A 19868-nucleotide genomic window follows, 5' to 3' on the forward strand; every position below is an offset into this window, starting at 1 on the left:
ATGTGTCCCCCTGCTTATTGCAAATCTATTTGACTTATTGTCATTGACAGTGATAAAAGTGTAGGGTGAAGAATAAAAATTACTCTACAAAAATCTGAATGCCAAAACATTAATACTATTAAATAAGAATACATATGATATTCTATTAAAGTATTTGTCACCTCCTGACCAGGCAGTAGTTCTAGGGTTCCCACAGCTCCCTGTGTCATTTGTCACAGCACCAAAAGCATAGACAGCATATGCCACTCTAACACCAAACATTTCACCCGAAGCACATGCACAATTAATTTTGGCTAATTGGGCACAATTGTTCCAACCACAATGCAATTGAGTCAAATTTAATGCACCTTTGCACCTACAGTGACTCTGGGAAAAGGACTGCGTTGTGGGGAAAAAACATGGCGATTTTGCTGGAAATTGCACTTTTTGGACATAAATGAGCCCTTTGATCTATTGTGCCATATGTGAGGCCAAAGCTATTGCCACCTCAGGGGCCAAACAATTGGTTCAATCACCACTTGGATGCCCATGATGCGAATAAATCCATGTGTATGTCCCGCAAGTTTCATGTTTAAACTGAGATATCCCCTACTGTAACATTGTGATGCATCAACACAGCCCAGTTGGTTTATTTGTGCTACGACTATGAGCCCTGCCTTGTATGAAACCAGAACTAATCTCTGCACTCAAAACCCACAGTGTTTGCTTCTTCATATGAACCTGACTCACGGTCATTTATTTGTATTAAAGCCCTGAGAGTAACTTTTTATCGTAACATTTTCCAGAAGGTGGTATAAATCACGGCCACCCTGACACTTTTTACTTTTTATGGGAAGGCAGAAAGAACACAATAATGTGGAGCATCTTACAGCAGTCCCCCTAGGCAAGTCCCTCTGCTGCCTCTAAATCTTGCCTAGGCTTTAAGAAGTGCTGGGTGTGGATAGGAAATCTTGCACTCTTTGTGCTATCATTTGCATGTCCTGTACCCTCCCAGAGAACCTGCAATTTAAACTGGTGTGTCAGTGCTGAGACAGGGAGAGCCCAGTGCAAGTGTGTGTGTGTGTGGGGAGAAGATGCAAAGACCTCTCTGAACGTTTCCATTTACCAAGACTTATTGAGAAGAAAGAGAAGGAGCAACCTGTCTGCATGTGAAATGTGATATTCTGCCTTTTGTAAAGTGTTCCTGGAATCTCTCTGCATTCTCTTCAGGTACGTTTGCAAAGTCTTTTTAACCTGTTTAACTTATTTTGTCATGAAACCAGGTTCTTCTTGTTGGAAGTTTTCTTCATTTATGGCTTCAAGTTTAATTTATTTGAGAGTTTTTTTTTTTGTTTTAGAGTTTCAAAAGTGTATGGACAGAATTGATGGTTGTTCCTTATTGAATCATCTTGAGGGGTACAAAATACTAAAAACAATTTGACCCAAAATCCTTATATTCAGAGCTGATTCTTATTCACAAATCTGTCCTGCTTCTGCCTCAAAAACCATGTAGAAATTAGGATTAAAGATATATCTCATACTACCAAAAATATATCTTAGTCTACACACGCAGATTTATACTGTATGTGCATGCGACATTTTACAAAACAGGTATTATGGAAGTCTAGACAAGTAATTATAATATTATTCTTTAATATTCTGGGAGTAGGGGCAATACAAAATTTAGAAATCACTAGTACAGCTTGACTAAAGTAAAGAAAATATATATATTTTTAGCACAAAAAAAAGAATGGATTAAAATGAATAAAATTGCAAATGAAGACAAACTTCTGCTGCCCAGACTACAGTACAGCAATAGAAACTATCTATATAGATGCCCTGTACAGCAATATGATATATTTATATAAGTGCCCTGTATAATATGAGTATGCTAGCTATGACACACACACACACACACACACACATATATATATATATATATATATATATATATATATATATATATATATATATATATATATACAGTATATATATATATATATATATATATATATATATACCCTGTATATAATATAATTACAGTAATACAATAATAAAAGCTATTTTTATAAGAGCATTGTATATAGGTAGTCTCTATATTACAGCAATATTATATATATTTATTTAGATTCCCCATATAGTAAAAAAAAGTTGTCTATATATTGTAGGTGCCCTGTTCAGGTATGGGATTTGTTATCCAGGAACCTGTTATCCAAAATACAGCACAGCTATCTTCCATAGAGTTCTATATTTAGATAAATATACAGGTATGGGACCTGTTATCCAGAATGCTCGGGACCCAGGGTCTTCCAGATAACGAATCTTTCCATAATTTGGATCTCCATACCTTAAATATACTTAAAAAACATGTAAACGGGAAATAAACCCAATAGGCTGGTTTTGCCTCCAATAAGGATTAATTATATCTTAGTTGGGATCAAGTACAAGCTACTGTTTGATTATTACAGAGAAAAAGAAAATCATTTTTAAAAAATGTGATGATTTGATTATAATGGAGTCTATGGGAGATGGGTTTTCCGCAATTCAGAGCTTTCTGGATAACCTGTACTGTATGGATTTTTTGTACTGTAAAGTGTGCTTATGTATTAGAGGAATAGGTATTATTTATATAGATGGCCTGTATAGTGCAGTACAGAAAATGTCAATGTATAGCACAGTACAACTATATTAACAATTTACTCCATATAAATATCCCATATACCTCGTACATGTACAGCAACTGAAGATATATATATATATATATAATATAGACCTGATAAAAGTACAGTAATAGAATTTATAAAATGATATACCTGTTTAATGAACGAGGCCAACTTACCCTCCTTATCCAGAGTGAGTTGCTAACTTATTGACCCATATATGAGGCCTTCTTGATGGTCTGCTTGACTGATATCTGGCTTATAGTCATGCCTACTGTTCATCTATTAAGATTCAGTCAGTTATTGGTCCCATCCTAGTGGGTCTGCATAGACCCACCTTATGACCCAATCATTGGCTTTGGGGCCAGACAGTTGGATTAGCCCTATTTGATGCATCGCATGGTGGGCAGAAGGGGCAGAGATTTTCTCAACGGCAAGCTCATCAAACAAAAAAATCTTTAAATTTAATTAACCAATTCTTCTGTATAAAGGGTATTGCCATTAGCAGTGTCTACTCGTGAGTGAAAAGTGTGAGCTGAGATAAGTGGGGGAATTTGGTAGTGTAATAATAGAAGTGAGTAGTGGGTAGAATTGGGTCAGGTGTGAGAAGACATGGAGGCAGTTGTGATATAATATTACAATTGTATTCTTATTTGTATTTATGGATCCCATACCTATACAGAGGGAAGAGAACCTTACAGCAATATGTAGTTGAGGAAACTTACTTTCCCTTGCCGATCCTCGCACAGCCTCTCAGCTGCAGTCAAAATCTCCAAAAATTTTAAATGGATCAGCGTCTATGGCAACAGAGAAAAAAACAAAAATAGTGCAGTATAGTTAAATATTGAGGCAGCACCCGGTGCCAGGACCTATTTCTAGGTGTAGTTCCCCTTTAATCTTCCTGATGCTTCTGAGGATGCATTTCGCCAAATGGCTTCCTCAGAGGCATCAGGAAGATTAAAGGGGAACTACACCTAGAAATAGATCCTGGCACCGGGTGCTGCCACAATATTTAACTATACTGCACTATTTTTGTTTTTTGTTTTTTTCTCTGTTGCTATAGGCGCTGATCCATATATAATTTTTGGAGAATATGTAGTTGAGGGGCCAGGGGCCAAAATAGAACTGAAGGAACATTGATGCCAGTCTGTAGGTTCTGGAACCAGAGCTGGTGTGTGTTTATCTAACATGCTTGGATGGTGAGCCCCATTCTGTTTCCAAATTAACATTCCCATACAGCGTTGCTCTGGCAGTGTGATCCTCAACAGGAAGCACGTGCAGGCAGTCCTATACATGTCAGCTCATATGGAATGTTGATGACGATGCCTGGCTGCTCTTGGCATATATACAATTCTAGGACAGAACCAGGAGGGGACATTAGCATTGCACCATCTAAGAGGATACGTGAAACAGTAAATAAAGGCTCAGGTGATGTATCAAGCTGAAGTTTGTTGTGACCTGAAATAGAAGTTTGTTGTGTCCTGAAATAGTTTAGTACATAGAGGCCTTCTCTATGATGTTGTATACATTGGTTTTGTTGTAGGCCATTCAGAAAAGGCTTCCATTTTAAGAAAGCTATGTTGTTTCTCTGCAAGGTTCTTCAGCCAGTTAAAATGAGTTTCTCATGGAAACCATGAGGTAGATGAGCTGATAAAAACTGCCAACTTGGCCCCTCCAGAATGAATTGGCAACTTATTGGCCCAAGTATGGGACAGTGGGAGAGCCTGCTGGATATTAATTGGGCAGGTTTAAATATCTCATCGGAGCATTGATTTGGTTTTCTCCCAATGAATCTGATTATGCTCAAACGTCAGCTCACTGGCCACAGTGGAAAATGTAACAGATATAAAAGTCAAAATACTGCTGAGGAAGGCATTATTTCCTATTCTAAGGTGATTAGAGGCAACTTTAGATTGGGTTTTTCACCATCCCCAACCAGTTGCTTGGGAGCAACTTGTTGTTCACCAACCCCTTGGATGTTGCTCCCAGGCGCCTCAAAGCAGGTGATCATTTTTGATTTTCTGATTTGGTGCAAGTTTTGGTTGCATAAAAACCATGCGTTCTGTCGAAAAGTGCATCCTGTAAGCTGCCAGTCCACATAGGGGCTACCAACTAGCCAATCACAGCACTTATTTGTCACCACCAGGAACATGTTTCATTCTTGTGTTGCTCCCCAACTCTGTTGGTACCCCAGTGCTAAAGGTTTGTACATTCATCCTCAGTCCAGACCACAAACAAGAAATGTGTCCTCCAAACAACTCTCTGAATCCTTGATTAGTCAATATGAGGAAGACTATTCCATTTGAATAGGTTTACTAGGACACTAAGGAATAACATCAGATAAGATGTGATAAAGTTGGTTAGTTTAAAGGTGCCCATACATGCACAGATATGGTCGCAGGTTTGGCCTCTCCAAACCAGTGTATGGGACCAAAATGTACTTTCCCAATTGATATTGGGACATGAACATTGTAGTATAAGTAGTGCCAGTGGGGAAATCCAGTATGTCAAAGACATTGGCCAAACATTGGAAGATCCACTTGTTTGACGTGGTTGCCAGATGAATTCATCATTGCCCAATAGATGGATCAGATTGGACAGATTGGGCTGCTTTGATAGATTGGACCCAAGCCAATAAATGGATTCTACCTGAACCTGTGCAGATCTGAGAACTTGATCCACAGCTTGATGTAGTCCTAGCAGAGAGGCTTGATGATCCCTAATCAGATATCGGTGGGGGGAGGCACATTTTGGCCAATTACAAAAACAATAAGGCAGCTTCGTCAGGAGTCACTAAGTTGCAAGTCAATATTGGCCAGTGTATGTTGTGGAACAGAAACTCACAAACTTCTTTCTATGCCAGAATCTATATACACAAGTTTATACAATGATAAGGGCATAATACAAAGATGCCGCAGGACAAAAGGGTAATATAAAATGTAAACAGAGGAAGTTCAACAAGGAGTAGTAAGAATAGTATGTCCATAGAGTGTGTTGTAAGATAATCATGACAGTAAACAAATGACTAAATGAGCACATCAATAAAGAAAAACAACTCATTGCATAAACACCTATCTATTCCACAGATATGTCAATGATGGGCACCTGAACCTCTTCCAACATCAGTGGCTTAATGATTACTTGTGTCATTTTATTATCCATTAACGATGATGACTGGGAGATAAATGTAAAGAATTAAAGTAGGAGGGATGAAGAGGGAAAGTTCAAGGAATAGGCAAGATGTGACTATGGCACAGTAGAGACAGGTAATAAGAGAGATATGAAAAAATACCCCTTCAATCATAGAGAATTTACTCAAAAGGATTTAGGATTTCGGAACATGAAATATCTTTTATAATTAATACAAATCCGGATGTTTCAACACAGAAATATCAACCACACAGTGCACAGTCTATGGTGAGGGTCCCCAAGCATAAACCACCCATAAACCATAGTCAAATGTAAAAAGAGTCAGTTTCCCAGCTGCCCCAGTCATGCGACTTGTGCCTGCAATTTAGGATGGAACTAATTTCTGGCAGGCTGTTATTTCTCCTACTTAATGTAACTGAATGTGTCTCAGTGGGACTGTACTTACTGTAGATCTACCAGCTGTTATCTTGTGTTAGGGAGCTGCTATCTGGTTACCTTCCCATTGTTCTTTTGTTTGGCTGCTGGGGGGGAAAGGAGGGGGTGATATCACTCCAACTTGCAGTACAGCAGTAAAGAGTGACTGAAGTTTATCAGAGCACAAGTCACATGACTGGGGACAGCTGGGAAACTGACTATATGTCTAGCCCCATGTCAGATTTCAAAATTGAATATAAAAAATTCTGTTTGCTCTTTTGAGAATTGGATTTCAGTGCAGAATTCTGCTGGAGCAGCACTATTAATGGAAGCGTTTTGAAAAAAACATGTTTTCCCATGACAGTATCCCTTTAAGTTTTCCATTACCTGTAATAATTGATACCATAAATATATGGAAAATCCGAGGATATAGAGGTAACCAGGATGCAATGCAGCAGCAGCCATCAGCAGAAGAGAGTGAAAGGCAGGAACCATTTACCCTACAAAGGTGTTTGTATAGATTTGTATATATGTGAGTGTATTGATTGGTCTGCAAGTTGCACCAGAGGAAGGACCCAGGGGTTCGAAACATGTAGTGCGTCAATAAAAATGACTTTATTCACATTCACATTTGAAGACTCTCCAGTTTCCTGCATACTTCATGATATTCTGATATTCTGAGACAACTTGCACTCGGCCGGATTTGTTTGCCGGCCACCCCTAGGCCGCGCGGTCCGACCAGGCGGCCGCACGGTCCTATCGCCCGCCTACACGTCCCCTTCCCAGCGCGCCGGCGAAAATGCACCGGCGCAGCTGGTGTAATTGGATGGGGATGCACACGTCCCCATAATGCGGCTGGGCGGCATGCCGTCCTAAGCCCGGGCCTATGTGGCCTCGCCACAAATCCGGGCCTGCTTGCACTTGGTTTTCATTTTTTATTATTTGTGGTCATTTAGCCTTTTATTTAGTAGCTGTCCAGTTTGTCATTTCAGCATTATATGGTTGCTAGAGCCGAAATTCCCATAGCAACCAGGCATTGAGTTGAATTAGAGACTGGAATATGACTAGGAGAGGGTCTGAATAGAAAGATAAGTGATAAAATACCTGTGTAACCGTATGATCTGGTAAAGCCTATGAGGCACCAACCCACTGATTCTAAACACAGCTAATCCAATCAGACGACAAAACTGGCTGCCTCCCAAAGTCTATTAATACACAGGTATTTGTGAATATCCCAACCACTCACAGATATGGCAAATTACGGCTTATTTTATTCTTATTTGGTTTATCATATTGTTTTGCTTTGTTATTGTTATACATTTAAAAAAATAAAAGGCTCCTTACACCCACTCTAGTCAGGAGTAGCAGTGAATTACTAGTGCAACTACCACTACCCCACCTCAAATAGTTCTATATTTTTTATTTATCTCATATTTTGTTATATCTATATGGATAACTTACATATTGGGGGGGGGAACTAACTCACAAACTAAATCATTGTAATAATCAAAGCGATTTTATTGATTGTTTCCCCTTACATAACTTGTAACATTTGACTGTATCATTGCACAAATCAATACTTATGATAGGAGAAAATCAATTCATACTTACCGAGATTTTATTTTCCTGGCCAGCATAACATTTTATACAGTTTATCTTCTACCGGGGGATGGCCAGGAATGAGATGGAACTGAAATAAAAACAAAAAAACAAAAAACTGAAGAGCAATTGAAAAGTTGCTTAGAATAAGCCATTCTATAACATACCAAAAGTTAACTTAAAGGTGAACCACTCCATTAAAGCACTGCGGTACCGTTATAGCATATCGTATACGTAGAATGTTCCTCTAGGCATAACTGCAGTCTCCAATGCAAACATGCACCATTCCTTCCACATAATAAACTCTGCCCTCACACTGAAATGTCTATATTACAGAAATTAAATAGATGTTAAGCACAATCCAACAAAAGACGCAAAGAAACCAAAACCTCTGCAAAACCAGTTATTTGCTGCAAACTGACCCCGAACTACAATACTACAATAGAACACAATACTGTCATTAAAGCTGAATGAGACAAAAGTGTGTTAGTGATTAAGTTACTAGATGGTAACACTAGACTCTAATTGAAAAAATACCTTGGTTTGATTCCCAAGTCAGTTCCTTGTAAACTTGAGCAAGCTCCTCTATCTGTATGTCCCTCTGTCTCTATGGCACAGCTCCCTAGGGCCCTTGCTGCTAAATACCACCCTCAAATAATCCTTCCATCTGGGATTATGAGTGGTGCATATGGGCTAGACATGCACCCAGCATTGCTGGTGTGTTTATTTCTAGTTATAAAACAGAATTACGCCATTTTGAAATCAAGGTGTCATCACTGGTTGCGTGGCTTGGCATCTTTTCCACCTCTGAAAGCACTGAGCAATTGTTGTTTTTTTTTACTGAGCTGTGCCCATGCCATGGATTGGGTAAACACCTAGATCAGATACATAGCCAGCTCAGCAGGTGAAGTCACAACTCAGGTCACATGTAGGACAGATTATTTAATACAACGCCCTACCTTATAGAGATGATTTACATTAAACCTTAATTATGCACACGTGTAGTTCACAAGGCTCTTCGTGCAGTACTAGCACTGCAAGTTCTATGGTTTTCACAGGACAAAAGGAATCTAATCCAAGTAAAGGCTGTTTCCTATTTTATATCAGGAGAACTTTCCTCTTGCACATTGAAGCCTATAGTGTTTCCAGTTTCCAGTTCTTCGTCATGTCTTCTTCTGGTGGTTCACTAAAGTGTTGATTCTACAGATTCACGAAATCCAGCTTCCCCGAATCCTGCTAAAAAAAAGGCTCGGCAAAATCCTGAGCCGAATCTAGGATTCAGTGCTTCCCTAGTTGATTCACGGGTACAGTATCAGTATTTGCTGGCAACACTGACTCATCATTCTTTCAACTTGTCTTTACTCAAAGTGGGATCAAGATAACAGGGATCAGATTAATTTTATGGAGGAGGTTATTACAGCCGTTGGGTTATGATGAGTAGATAAGCTCTCGTGTTCATCTGACCAGACAGACAAATTGCAGATCTCTGGCCATTGAGGCTAAACATACTTGTTACCAAATTAGATATAAAAAAGGTCTGGATCTGATTGTTCAGTAGTCAGACATTTAGATCAGGCAGGTATCCCATTAAACCATTCAGCTGATGATTGTTTACTTATCATGATCATTGCCAACTGAAAAGACTTACCTGCATGTCGGATTGGAATTTGGTATTTTGGATCCTCGGCTGAGACTTGGCCAAATAATATCTGCCACTGGTCACCCTGTATGAGGTATGAAACTTCATCAGAAATGTCCCCCTGGAAGCATACATGGATGATCATTCTAATGAATACTTATTAGAAACTCTATGCCCTAAGAAATCTTTATGAATGAAAAGTAAGGTGCCTCCAAAGCATCAATAAAGCTCATAGCAAAAAAAGCATATTCTGTCAGCAGAGAACAGGCTGAACCCAACCACTGAACCTTTATCACTAGTTTTACGTGAAACCCTTTGAGTGTTTTTTTTGGGGGGGGGGCAAAATTCAGCAATTTCCACTGTTAGAAAGACTCCACGTCAGGATGTTGGAGCTTCTCTGTCAACTAAGAATGTGCCCTATGTGCCATAAGCCTATACCCTGTAAGACATCAGTACTGCAGGAACTATTCATTTTAGACATTTAGGCAGAATGAGACCAGGAAAACAATATCCATTATTGAATCCAGATAGTATTGTATGAGTAACACGAACACGAACAGAATGTCCAGTTACTGTATTTTGTCCTGTTATCTCATTTCATTCTATACTTCTAAAACACCCAGATTAGTTACAACCACATAGAAGAGGAAGCGTTTGCCATTTCTTGGCAAAAGGAAAATGAAAGTCCACATTAATTACTGGTATTACACTACACCATGGATGGGCTATTGGACCAGGGCAGAGTGTGACCACATTAGTACAAAGCCTAATTCTATCATGCTGTAGGTAAAATGTCTGTGCTCATGTATACGTATATCTAAGCCAAGTGGAGGTCCAGTCTTTTGTATCAGTGAAGGGTGCAGAGTTTTGGTTGTTTTTATGGAACTTATTTTTTTTAATAAAGTCTTAAGCATAAAAACAAGAAGGTACTGTATATCAGGGTGTTCACACATTGTGCTGACAGAAAAGCATTTAGTCCATCCGAAAACATCATTGATGCAATTCTTTCTGAAATATAACGGTACCTTTATACAAACATTCATGTGACCACTCAGGGTATAGCAAGGCTGTTTTCATAACAACAGTGTTAGTGTATATTTTAGCCATCCAGAGTTTCGAAAGGGAAAGCATCACAGAATAGTGCAAAGATTTGCAAGATGAGGGTAGAGCGAAAAACATGGTATATCAACTAACACTGTAACCATGTGCCGGTGATTTTATCTTTAACACATAGGGTATAAAAAAATATTGGTATGTGTCATCCCAAGTACATCTAATATAGCAACATATTTCCACCCCGCATCTCACCCTAAATGACCTTCAAGCTGGGCTTTCAATTGTCTCCAGGAGAGCAAATGTCACCCTAACTGGCCTTTTGGCTGAGCCCACCTGCAGAAGTTGGCAAGAGTGAGCAGAATTCTCCAGCTAATTCCAAGAAATAGTTTTTACATTTAATTCCCACCAACAAGTTTTTTAAACTTTAAGCTTTTACGCTTTCAAAATCACCCTGTACTGTTCAGGCACAGGTACAGTAAAAGGTCTACGTAATAGATCTGAGCTCGACCATGGAGTCTCCCTGCAGATTCTGTTGTTCACGGAGCTTACAGAATATTGTTCTCACATGGTGTGGATGGAGAGCAGCCAGATGTGATTATTTGACATAAATTTCCTTCTACATTGTCCTTGAGTCCTTGGTTCATATCTCTTGGTGAGACAAGTGAATGGCACTTTTCGGATCTGGAGGAGGTGGGGGTACCTAAAATGAATGCAGTCCCTGTTTTATTATATTATGTAGCAATTCTTGGGAGATGTCTGAAAAGGTCATTTGTTATTTTTTCCAGAAAAAAATAACGAGGCATCTGTTAGTCTCAGTAATGTCACCTATACTTTGCCTTGGGCATGCAGTAATTATAAATGGGGTTATGTGTTCACACGGCTGTTTCCTGTTGCACAGGAAATTCAGGGACAGCTACTGTATGTAAGGGGACTTGTCTTGGTTCCCATACAGAAAATCTTTAGGGCCCCCTCCACATCTGCCAACCTCCCACCCATGGTGGGGAGTAATGCAGGTACAGTTAGATGGAACAAGGTTACACCACTGCTTGGAGCAGGGATCTGCAAGTCATTTTCAAATTAAATAAAAGTCGGGGAGCAACATAAGCATGGAAAACATTCCTGGGGTGGCCTGTGAATGGGTCACTTGGTAGCCCCTATATGGACTGGCAGACTACAGGAGCCTCAGTTTGGCAGTACACCTGTTTTTTATAAACCAAAACTTGTCTCCAAGCCAGAAATTCAAAAATAAGCACCTGCTTTGAGGCCACTGGGAGCAACATCCAAGGGGTTGGTGAGCAACATGTTACTCACAAGCTACTGGTTGGGGACCACTGCCTTAGAGGGTGAACAACTTCAGGCGATAAGACAATTTAATCTGCAGCACTTCTACCATAAGTCAAGGTTAGAACCTCGACTTAGGCAGCAGCACCCCAAAAGTTACAAGGGGCAGCAAAAGCCACCCCTGGCAACTTTAAGGGAAAAGACACATGCTGCTATTTCAGGAGATTAGTCTCCAAGCTTCTTCTTCGGTGACTAATCTCGCCGAACTGCCTTCCAGATGGCTAGAATGCGGGATACACTCGGAACTCTTCATTTTCTGAAGTCGCCAGAAGTTGCCTCACAAGGAGACTTCAGACGACTTCGGAAAGCTGAATCGATCCAAGTGCCATCCCACCAGCGATTTACATTCTAGCCGTCGGAAGGCAGTTTGGGGAGATTAGTAGCCTGAAGAAAAAACGATTTGTCGCTGGGTGACTAATCTCCGAAAATAGCAGCATGTGCCTCTGCCCTAAGAGTTGAATTTACAGATAGTAAATCATAAACTTAATTCTTCTAGTGCAGAAAGAGCAATTGCGCCCCCCAAATCCCCTCCAGCAATGTAAAGATAAGTGTGGGGCGCAAGCAGGGGGGAAACATCCCAAAAGCTGCCTTAGGCAGCTTTGGGGCTATAATCCCTGAATTTTCTGCACATATCTTTTTCATCTTACAGGGTCCATTTACTAAAGGAGTGCAAAGAATCTGTGCAATTTACCATGTTTATTACTCACAGCACAACATTCTTCACCAAATTCCATAGCAAGTGCCTATAGCCAAAGGCAACCCATGTACTTAACACTTTGGCACATCAGGTGATGCAACTAAACCAGAAGGGCACTAGTATGAATACATGCCTGTTGGCGATAACCCAATGTCTGCGCTATTTAATGGGCACTATGACTCTAGAGCAGGCATCCCCAAACTGTTTTACCCGAGAGCCACATTCAAATGTAAAAAGAGTTGGGGAGCAACAGAAGCATGAAAAATGTTCCTGGTGGTGCAAAACAAGGGCTGTGGATGGCTATTGGGTAGCCCCTATGTTGACTGTCAGGCTACAGGAGGCTCTGTTTGGCAGTACATCTGTATTTCATGCAACCAAAACTTGCCTACAAGCCTGGAATTCAAAAATAAGCACCAGGTTTGAGGTCATTAAGAGCAACATCCAAGGGGTTGATGAGTAACATGTTCTTCGTGAGCCACTGTTTGGGGATCACTGCTCTAGAGAATGTAAACTACTGTTTAGTTGATCTGCCTTGGTAAGTGAACTTATATATATGTTTATGTTTATAACACAAGCCACTCTGCCTCAAACAAACATCATATGTTTTTTTTATATTTAGGAAACCTACAGTGATAGAAGGAGTCCAAGATAGAGAAGAAGACAATGCCAGGGTTAAACACCACTGCCGCCAGTTCCTTGCTGCTGACATATACCAATACTCATACACCAATGTCAATGAACTCCACGGCAATAAAGTCTTTTGATGAAATGGAAGTGGTGTATATCCTTCTACTGCTGGGATTCTTCGGCTTTTTTACTTTTGGGATAATGTTCAGTTACATCCGCTCAAAAAAACGAGAACACTCAGGAGATCCTTATAATACGTACATTGCTCAAGACTGTGAAAAAGCCAAGAAAGCGTCAGTGATGAAGAGGCCAAAGCCAACTTGTTTTTTAGTAGAGAACAAGTTTGCAGTAGAACAGCCAACCCAATATATCCCCTCTTCTCCCAGCAACTGAATGAGAAGAAAGGGGTCAAGAGATGGGTTGGAAAAGGGGTCGGACATGGAAGGATAAAGCTTCATCAAATATCCCTTTGCCATGACTGTATCAATGGGAAATCATTTCAAACAGTTATAATATGCTTAATATGTCTTCAGTAGAATGTGAAGGAGTGAAATGCTTCATTAGGAGTTTATGCAAGGGGCTGTTTGTGCTGTACTGAGAACCCCCACTCATTAACATCAAAGAGAAATGTAGCTGCCTCCAAAGGAAAATATTTGGTTTAAAAAGGAACATAATATCTTACTGGAACTCTGAGGGACCTCGACAGCCCCCCTTTCAAAACTAAACATACAAATACATACGATGAGTTAATCTGGGACTGCTGTACATGGGAAACAGATCAGCTGCTGGGGGCCAAGCTTGTAGGTCAGCTAGAATTGTATACTCTTGGTTCCCAGAATAAGGGGGTCCCTTTAAGGAGAACTAAAGCTTAACTAAAGAAGTAGCTAGAAATGTTGTACAATATGTTTTGTGCTTCTGCACCAGCCCAAGGCAACCACAGTCCTTTAGCAGTAAAGATCTGTGTCTCCAAAGATGCCCCTGTAGCTCCCCATCATCTTTTTTGCTGATTCACTGCACATGCTGTGTGCTGCTGTCACTTACTGAGCTTAGGGACCCACTCACAATATACAGTACACATAGAATAGAAATGTCACAATATAAGGCTGATTAGTAATTAATACAGATAATTACAACATGGCAGCACAGAAACCAGTGCAATTAGCATTAGAATTTAATAATCAGCCCTGTAGCATCAGCTTATATTACAGGGGAAGCTCATTTTCTGCTGGATAATTAGTGACGAGCCCTAAGCTTAGCTTCTCAACAGCCAATCAGAGCCCACTGAGCATGTGAGTGTCACAGACACTTTCCAAGATGGTGACCCCCTGTGACAAGTTTGAAGTCCTGGATCATTGCTGCTATTGACAAGCTGAAACTTTAGCCTGGTGCAATACGTTTAGTTTATGAAATATAGCATTTTTAGCTATATTCATTTTTAGGGGAAATCCGAATAATATTAAACTGTGAAAGAATATACAGTATATATATTCAAAATGTGTTTAACCTGCCACCCTCCAGATTTTGGCAAACTGTAACCAAAGGTGTCAGCCCATTAATTACCATGTTAATTGTCAAATGTATTTATAATCTGTACATACACCATATGTGCCCAAACTATCATTTTTAAGCCAAGAGGATTAATATGAAGTTGATCCTTCCTTTTTTGCTATTACAGCCTCTATTCTTCTGGAAAGGTTTCCACGACATTGATGGCGGTGCTTCCATCCAGCCACAAGAGCATTAGTGAAGTTGGAGACAAGGTTTGGCTCTGGGTGTGCAATTTATCCCACAAACATTCATTTGGGTTTAGGACAGGGATCTGTGCAGGCCTTAAAGGGTCTTCCTTTCCCCTCTCAGACAAGACCAAGCTGTATAAACGTGGCTTTGTGAATGGGGCCATTATTGTACTGAAAGAGATAAGGGAATTCCACAACCTGTTGCCACAAAGTAGGAAGCATGGAGTTGTCAATAAAGTCATTGAATGCTGCAGGCTTGAGGTTTAGTTTCATTGGAACCAGGGGCCCAAACCCAAATCATAACAAACATCCATAGACCATTGTTTCTCCACCATCAAACAGTCAGCATTATGCAGTTAGGCGGGTAGTGTCCTACTAGTATCTGCCCACAGGAACATGTCCATCAGATTGTGACTATTTATTGATCTGGGGAACCTTTCCACTGCTCTAGAATCCAGTAGCATCACAATGTTACCTGACCTTGCCATTGCACATGATGATCGCTACACCAGTATGTGGCTGATCAACCATTAAAAAAAACCAGTGAATAGTACTATAGGCCTACAGATCCAATACAGTCCATACAACTAATAAATATATGAGAAGCTGGGTTAGCTTTGGAATCCTAAACTGTATCGATCATTTTTTAATACTGACCTTACTGAATCCCCATAAAAAAATTCAATTGAAATTAGATTTACTCATTTACATAATGTATATTTAATATTTGACAAAATACAATGACATCACTTGTGAACAAAGATGTCAAATCAGTTGTCTTGAGCTTCAAAGTCAGCTTGGATTCAGTTGGGCTGAACGATTAGGATTACTACGTATCCTGGATTCAGGTCGTCCTTAAATGGGACTCTTCAAAATCCGCAAACAATCCTGGTGTTTTGTAATGTTATTAAGAACTTTCATGCCTGTTTGAATATTGTAATGCCTTTGCAAACTTTAGTTATTTAATACCCACCTGCCCTTTAAACCAACTAATTGGGCAAATGTAGATACCTTCCAGACCTTTCTTGCAAGGTCAGATACAATAGCATTACAATAGGATAAGAGGAGCAGCTTTCTGCTGTGCAGAACTGGGTGTAAAGAATAAAAAAGAAAAATCACGGTGATCTCCTTAGAAACTCCTCATCTATGAAGCATGTGCGGGAGTGTGATTAGCACCGAATATTTTTATATAGCGTAGCCTTGCACCTAAGCCATAGTTTCACTTTGTATTATTACTAATCAGGATATTCATAAATAAAAACCATAAAACCTCCTGATGCATTTTCTTCTCCTTTTGAAACCATTTTAATTTCTTCCTGTCCTTAGTTTTGTTTTACAAGTTACAAGCTTTGGTGTTTTTATTATTGAAATGTCTTTTTCTACTGTTTTTCTAATCATTTGTGCCCAGATGGCTCTTCTAGCAACTTTTAGCACCATTGATCCAGTAGCAGCTGCAGACTGTCCAAGTCCTGTATTTATAATTGAGTGCCATCAAGATGATTTCATCTCCTAGTGACCATCATCACATGTGTTTCCCAATACCCTGAATTCAGTATTCAGGCTTTTCATTTGAATGTTCATGGTTGAAGCTTTGCATCTTGTAGCGAACTGACCAGGTTCTTCATTCCCTTCAACCCTTCTTAGAATTCAGATAATTGGGTCTTCTCATAATGGACCAGATTCAATTCAATTTGAAAAATGTATCCAAATTCCAAATTTCACCATAGACCTCTATTGGGATCAAAGAATTGAATCGGGCTGCATAGGTCCCAAATAAGGTACTCTCATGATTGTGAGGACCTATTTCCCTAGTAACCCCTAGAAAGAACACTAAACCGTCCTCAGAATTAATAACTGAGAACACATCAGGAATTTGATGGGTGGAGGTTGACAACTCTTGGCAGCAGCTTTATTAGTAATGAGTATGACACATGATGATCTTTGCCCACAATAATCATTAACATTGAATTCTCGCTGAATGCCAGATGACCTTGATGACCAGATGGAAGCCATTGCACTGAGCAATGATCATATGAGTATAATTTACAATTAACTGCTCCTGGCAAGGACCACCACCCGTCAAATTGCTGTGACATGCACCCATTTCATGGACAGGAGCAATCCTGGGGCTGCCGCAGCAATTCAGCTCTTAAAGATACAGGAGGCGGTTTTATTTACCCATGGTAAGTGGCCCTGGTAACAAGTTGCCTCTTGGCAGGAACGGCCCTGACCATGGACAAGGAACAGTAAGTCATAAAGTGATACGGATACCTCCCTTCTGTAAGTTCCTACTGGGAGCTGCCATTTTGCAAGTTGCTAACGTAGAACATGATGGGAATTGTAGTTTTTGCAGTTTCAGGAAAGACATATTGATTGGCTCCTTTATCATAAATCCCAAAAATACAGTGAGGGACGCCATACTGCAGGAGTAGCTCCTCAGTAATATAAGTATGTGTTACTTGCATGTCTGACAGCAATGAGACTTTCTTTAATCATTTTTGCAGCAGAGTTTATTTTTCTAGCATATTCATTACTGCCTTTGTATCCAAACGTCAATGTTTCTATTGCAACTCCCACTTGTAACTAAACCCCTTTAAGCCAGTTAGAAAAAAGAACAACAAAAGTTTAGAAACCAATTAGGGGATTTTTTGAAAAGTAGAAAGATTCATTTTATTTGCTTTTGGTTTCCAACTGAATCTTGCTGTGGTCTCTGTTATACACTCTGTTTGGTATAAAGTGCCATTTCCCTGTAGGAAGAAGAATTTGCTGCCAATTGAACTGATTCTAACCCATTTATTATTTAAGTCATTTTAGGATTGACATAATAAAACACATTCTCCAAAAAATACTAAAAATCTTAAAAAACTTTGAGCATGAATGGGCCTAGAGCACTATGTGATGTGGAACATACCTCCCAACTGTTCAGTTTTTCGTGGGACAGTGCTGATTTTGACAGCTCAACCCACAGTCCCAGATTGTTACTGAAATGTCCCGACTTTCTCTTTGATCTCCTGCACTGAACACCCAGAAAAAGATACAAAGTTTCTAAAACTCAATTGGCTTTTGGCAGAGAGACCAGAATAGGTGGCAGGTGCACTTAGATACTTTTGTAGCAATTTAAGATAAGCAAAGAAACAATTGTAACAATTTAAAATAAGCAGAAACTGTGGGAATTGTGGGGAAATTCACCTCCATTAGCAAAACTGTAATAACACATAAAAACCACAGAAATTCTCATAACCTGCCAAATTTTGTAAAACGAACATGGTAATTAGGGGGGTGTGGCAACAAAAATAGGCATGGTCAAATTTTTATCCCTCTTTTTACTTCCAAAATGTTGTAAGGTATGTCCTGGAAATCTAAGATTTGAAACTCATGGACACCAACGCTGACAGCCATAATGTCTTGAATTTTTAAACATGTGATTTACCTTTAAGTAAACTTTTAGTATGTCATAGAATGGCCAATTCTAAGCAACTTTTTAATTGATCTTCATTATACATTATTTATAGTATTTTAATTATTTGTCTTTTTCTGGACTCTTTCCAGCTTTCAGATGGGGGGGGTCACTGACCCCATCTTAAAACAAATGCTCTGGAAGGCTACACATTTATTTTTATTGCTACTTTTTATTACTCTTCTTTCTATTCAGCCCCTCTCCTATTCATATTCCAGTCTCTTAATCAAATCAATGCATGGTTGCTAGAGTAACTTGGACTATAGCAACCAGAGTGCTGAAATTGCAAACTGGAGAGCTACTGAATATAAATCTAAATAACTCAAAAACCACAAACAATAAAAAATGAAAACCAATGGCAATCACTCTCTATGTCATACTAAAAGATAACTAAAAGGTGAACAAACCCTGTAAAGGACACGAAAAGTCAACTTCACTGTAGGGTGCCCATTTTTGGTCAGTGAATACGGTCACTTACTTTGTACGACTTGCTGAGCTCCTATTGTGTAAAAAATGTCCCAGGGGTAATCTCCATCTTCTATTTCCCATGCTCACCTGTGCTGCCCCAGGCCAGTACATTCACAGTATAGTTAATATTTCAGTACTTTACGGATAAGTGAACTTTAGCAAAACGTAAATTTTTTTGAAAGATCTTGCCAAACTGACAATCTGGGCAGCTAAGTGGCAAATGAGATTCAATGTTGATAAATGTAAAGTCCTGCACCTGGGATGTAAAAATATCCACTTATACCCTTAATGGGACTGCACTAGGCAAATCCATAATGGAAAAGGACCTTGGAGTCCTTGTAGATAATAAACTTGGCTGTAGCAAGTAATGCCAGTCAGCAGCATCAAGGGCAAATAAGGTCTTGAGATGTATTAAAAGGGGCATAGAGTCACGGGAGGAGGGGTCATTCTTCCACTGTATAGAGCACTGGTAAGGCCCCATCTAGAATATACTGCACAGTTTTGGTCTCCATCACTCAAACAGGACATTATTGTATTAGAGAGGGTCCAGAGAAGGGCAACTGAGCTGGTAAAAGGTCTGGGAAATCTTAGCTATGAGAAAAGACTGGCCAAATTGGGGATGTTCACGCTGGAGAAGAGGCGCTTAAGGGGTGATATCATAACTATGTATAAATATATAAGGGGATCATATAATAATCTCTCTAATGCTTTATTTACCAGTAGGTCTTTCCAGCTGACACAAGGTCACCCATTCCAATTAGAAGAAAAGAGGTTCCGGCTAAATATTGGGAAGGGGTTTGTTACAGTGAGAGCTGTGAAGATGTGGAATTGTCTCCCTGAATCAGTGGTACAGGCTGATACATTAGATAGGTATAAGAAGGGGTTGGATGGTGTTTAGCAAGTGAGGGAATACAGTGTTATGGAAGATAGCTCATAGTACAAGTTGATCCAGGGACTAGTCCGATTGCCATTTTGGAGTCAGGAAGGAATTTTTTTCCCCTCTAAGGCAAATTGGAGAGGCTTTAAATGGTTTTTTTTTGCCTTC

General features: G+C 39.6%; 1 protein-coding gene across 2 annotated transcripts; it reads left to right on the top strand.

The window, feature by feature from the left end:
• The first annotated feature begins 948 nt into the window (after nucleotides 1–948).
• On the top strand, nucleotides 949–14107 carry kcne1.L (potassium channel, voltage gated subfamily E regulatory beta subunit 1 L homeolog). 2 transcript variants are annotated; one of them, XM_041580907.1, is made up of 2 exons: nucleotides 949–1209; nucleotides 13155–14107. In XM_041580907.1, exon 2 carries the CDS (start codon nucleotides 13199–13201, stop codon nucleotides 13553–13555), a length of 357 nt encoding a protein of 118 aa, XP_041436841.1. In that variant the 5' UTR covers nucleotides 949–1209; nucleotides 13155–13198; the 3' UTR covers nucleotides 13556–14107.
• Nucleotides 14108–19868: the final 5761 nt, after the last annotated feature.

This window comes from Xenopus laevis, chromosome 2L (genome assembly GCF_017654675.1).
Source record: "Xenopus laevis strain J_2021 chromosome 2L, Xenopus_laevis_v10.1, whole genome shotgun sequence".
Lineage (NCBI taxonomy): Eukaryota > Metazoa > Chordata > Amphibia > Anura > Pipidae > Xenopus > Xenopus laevis.

Coding starts and splice junctions, on each gene's coding strand:
- kcne1.L (XM_041580907.1), top strand. CDS start 13,199: ATGCCAGGGTTAAACACCACTGCCGCCAGTTCCTTGCTGCTGACATAT.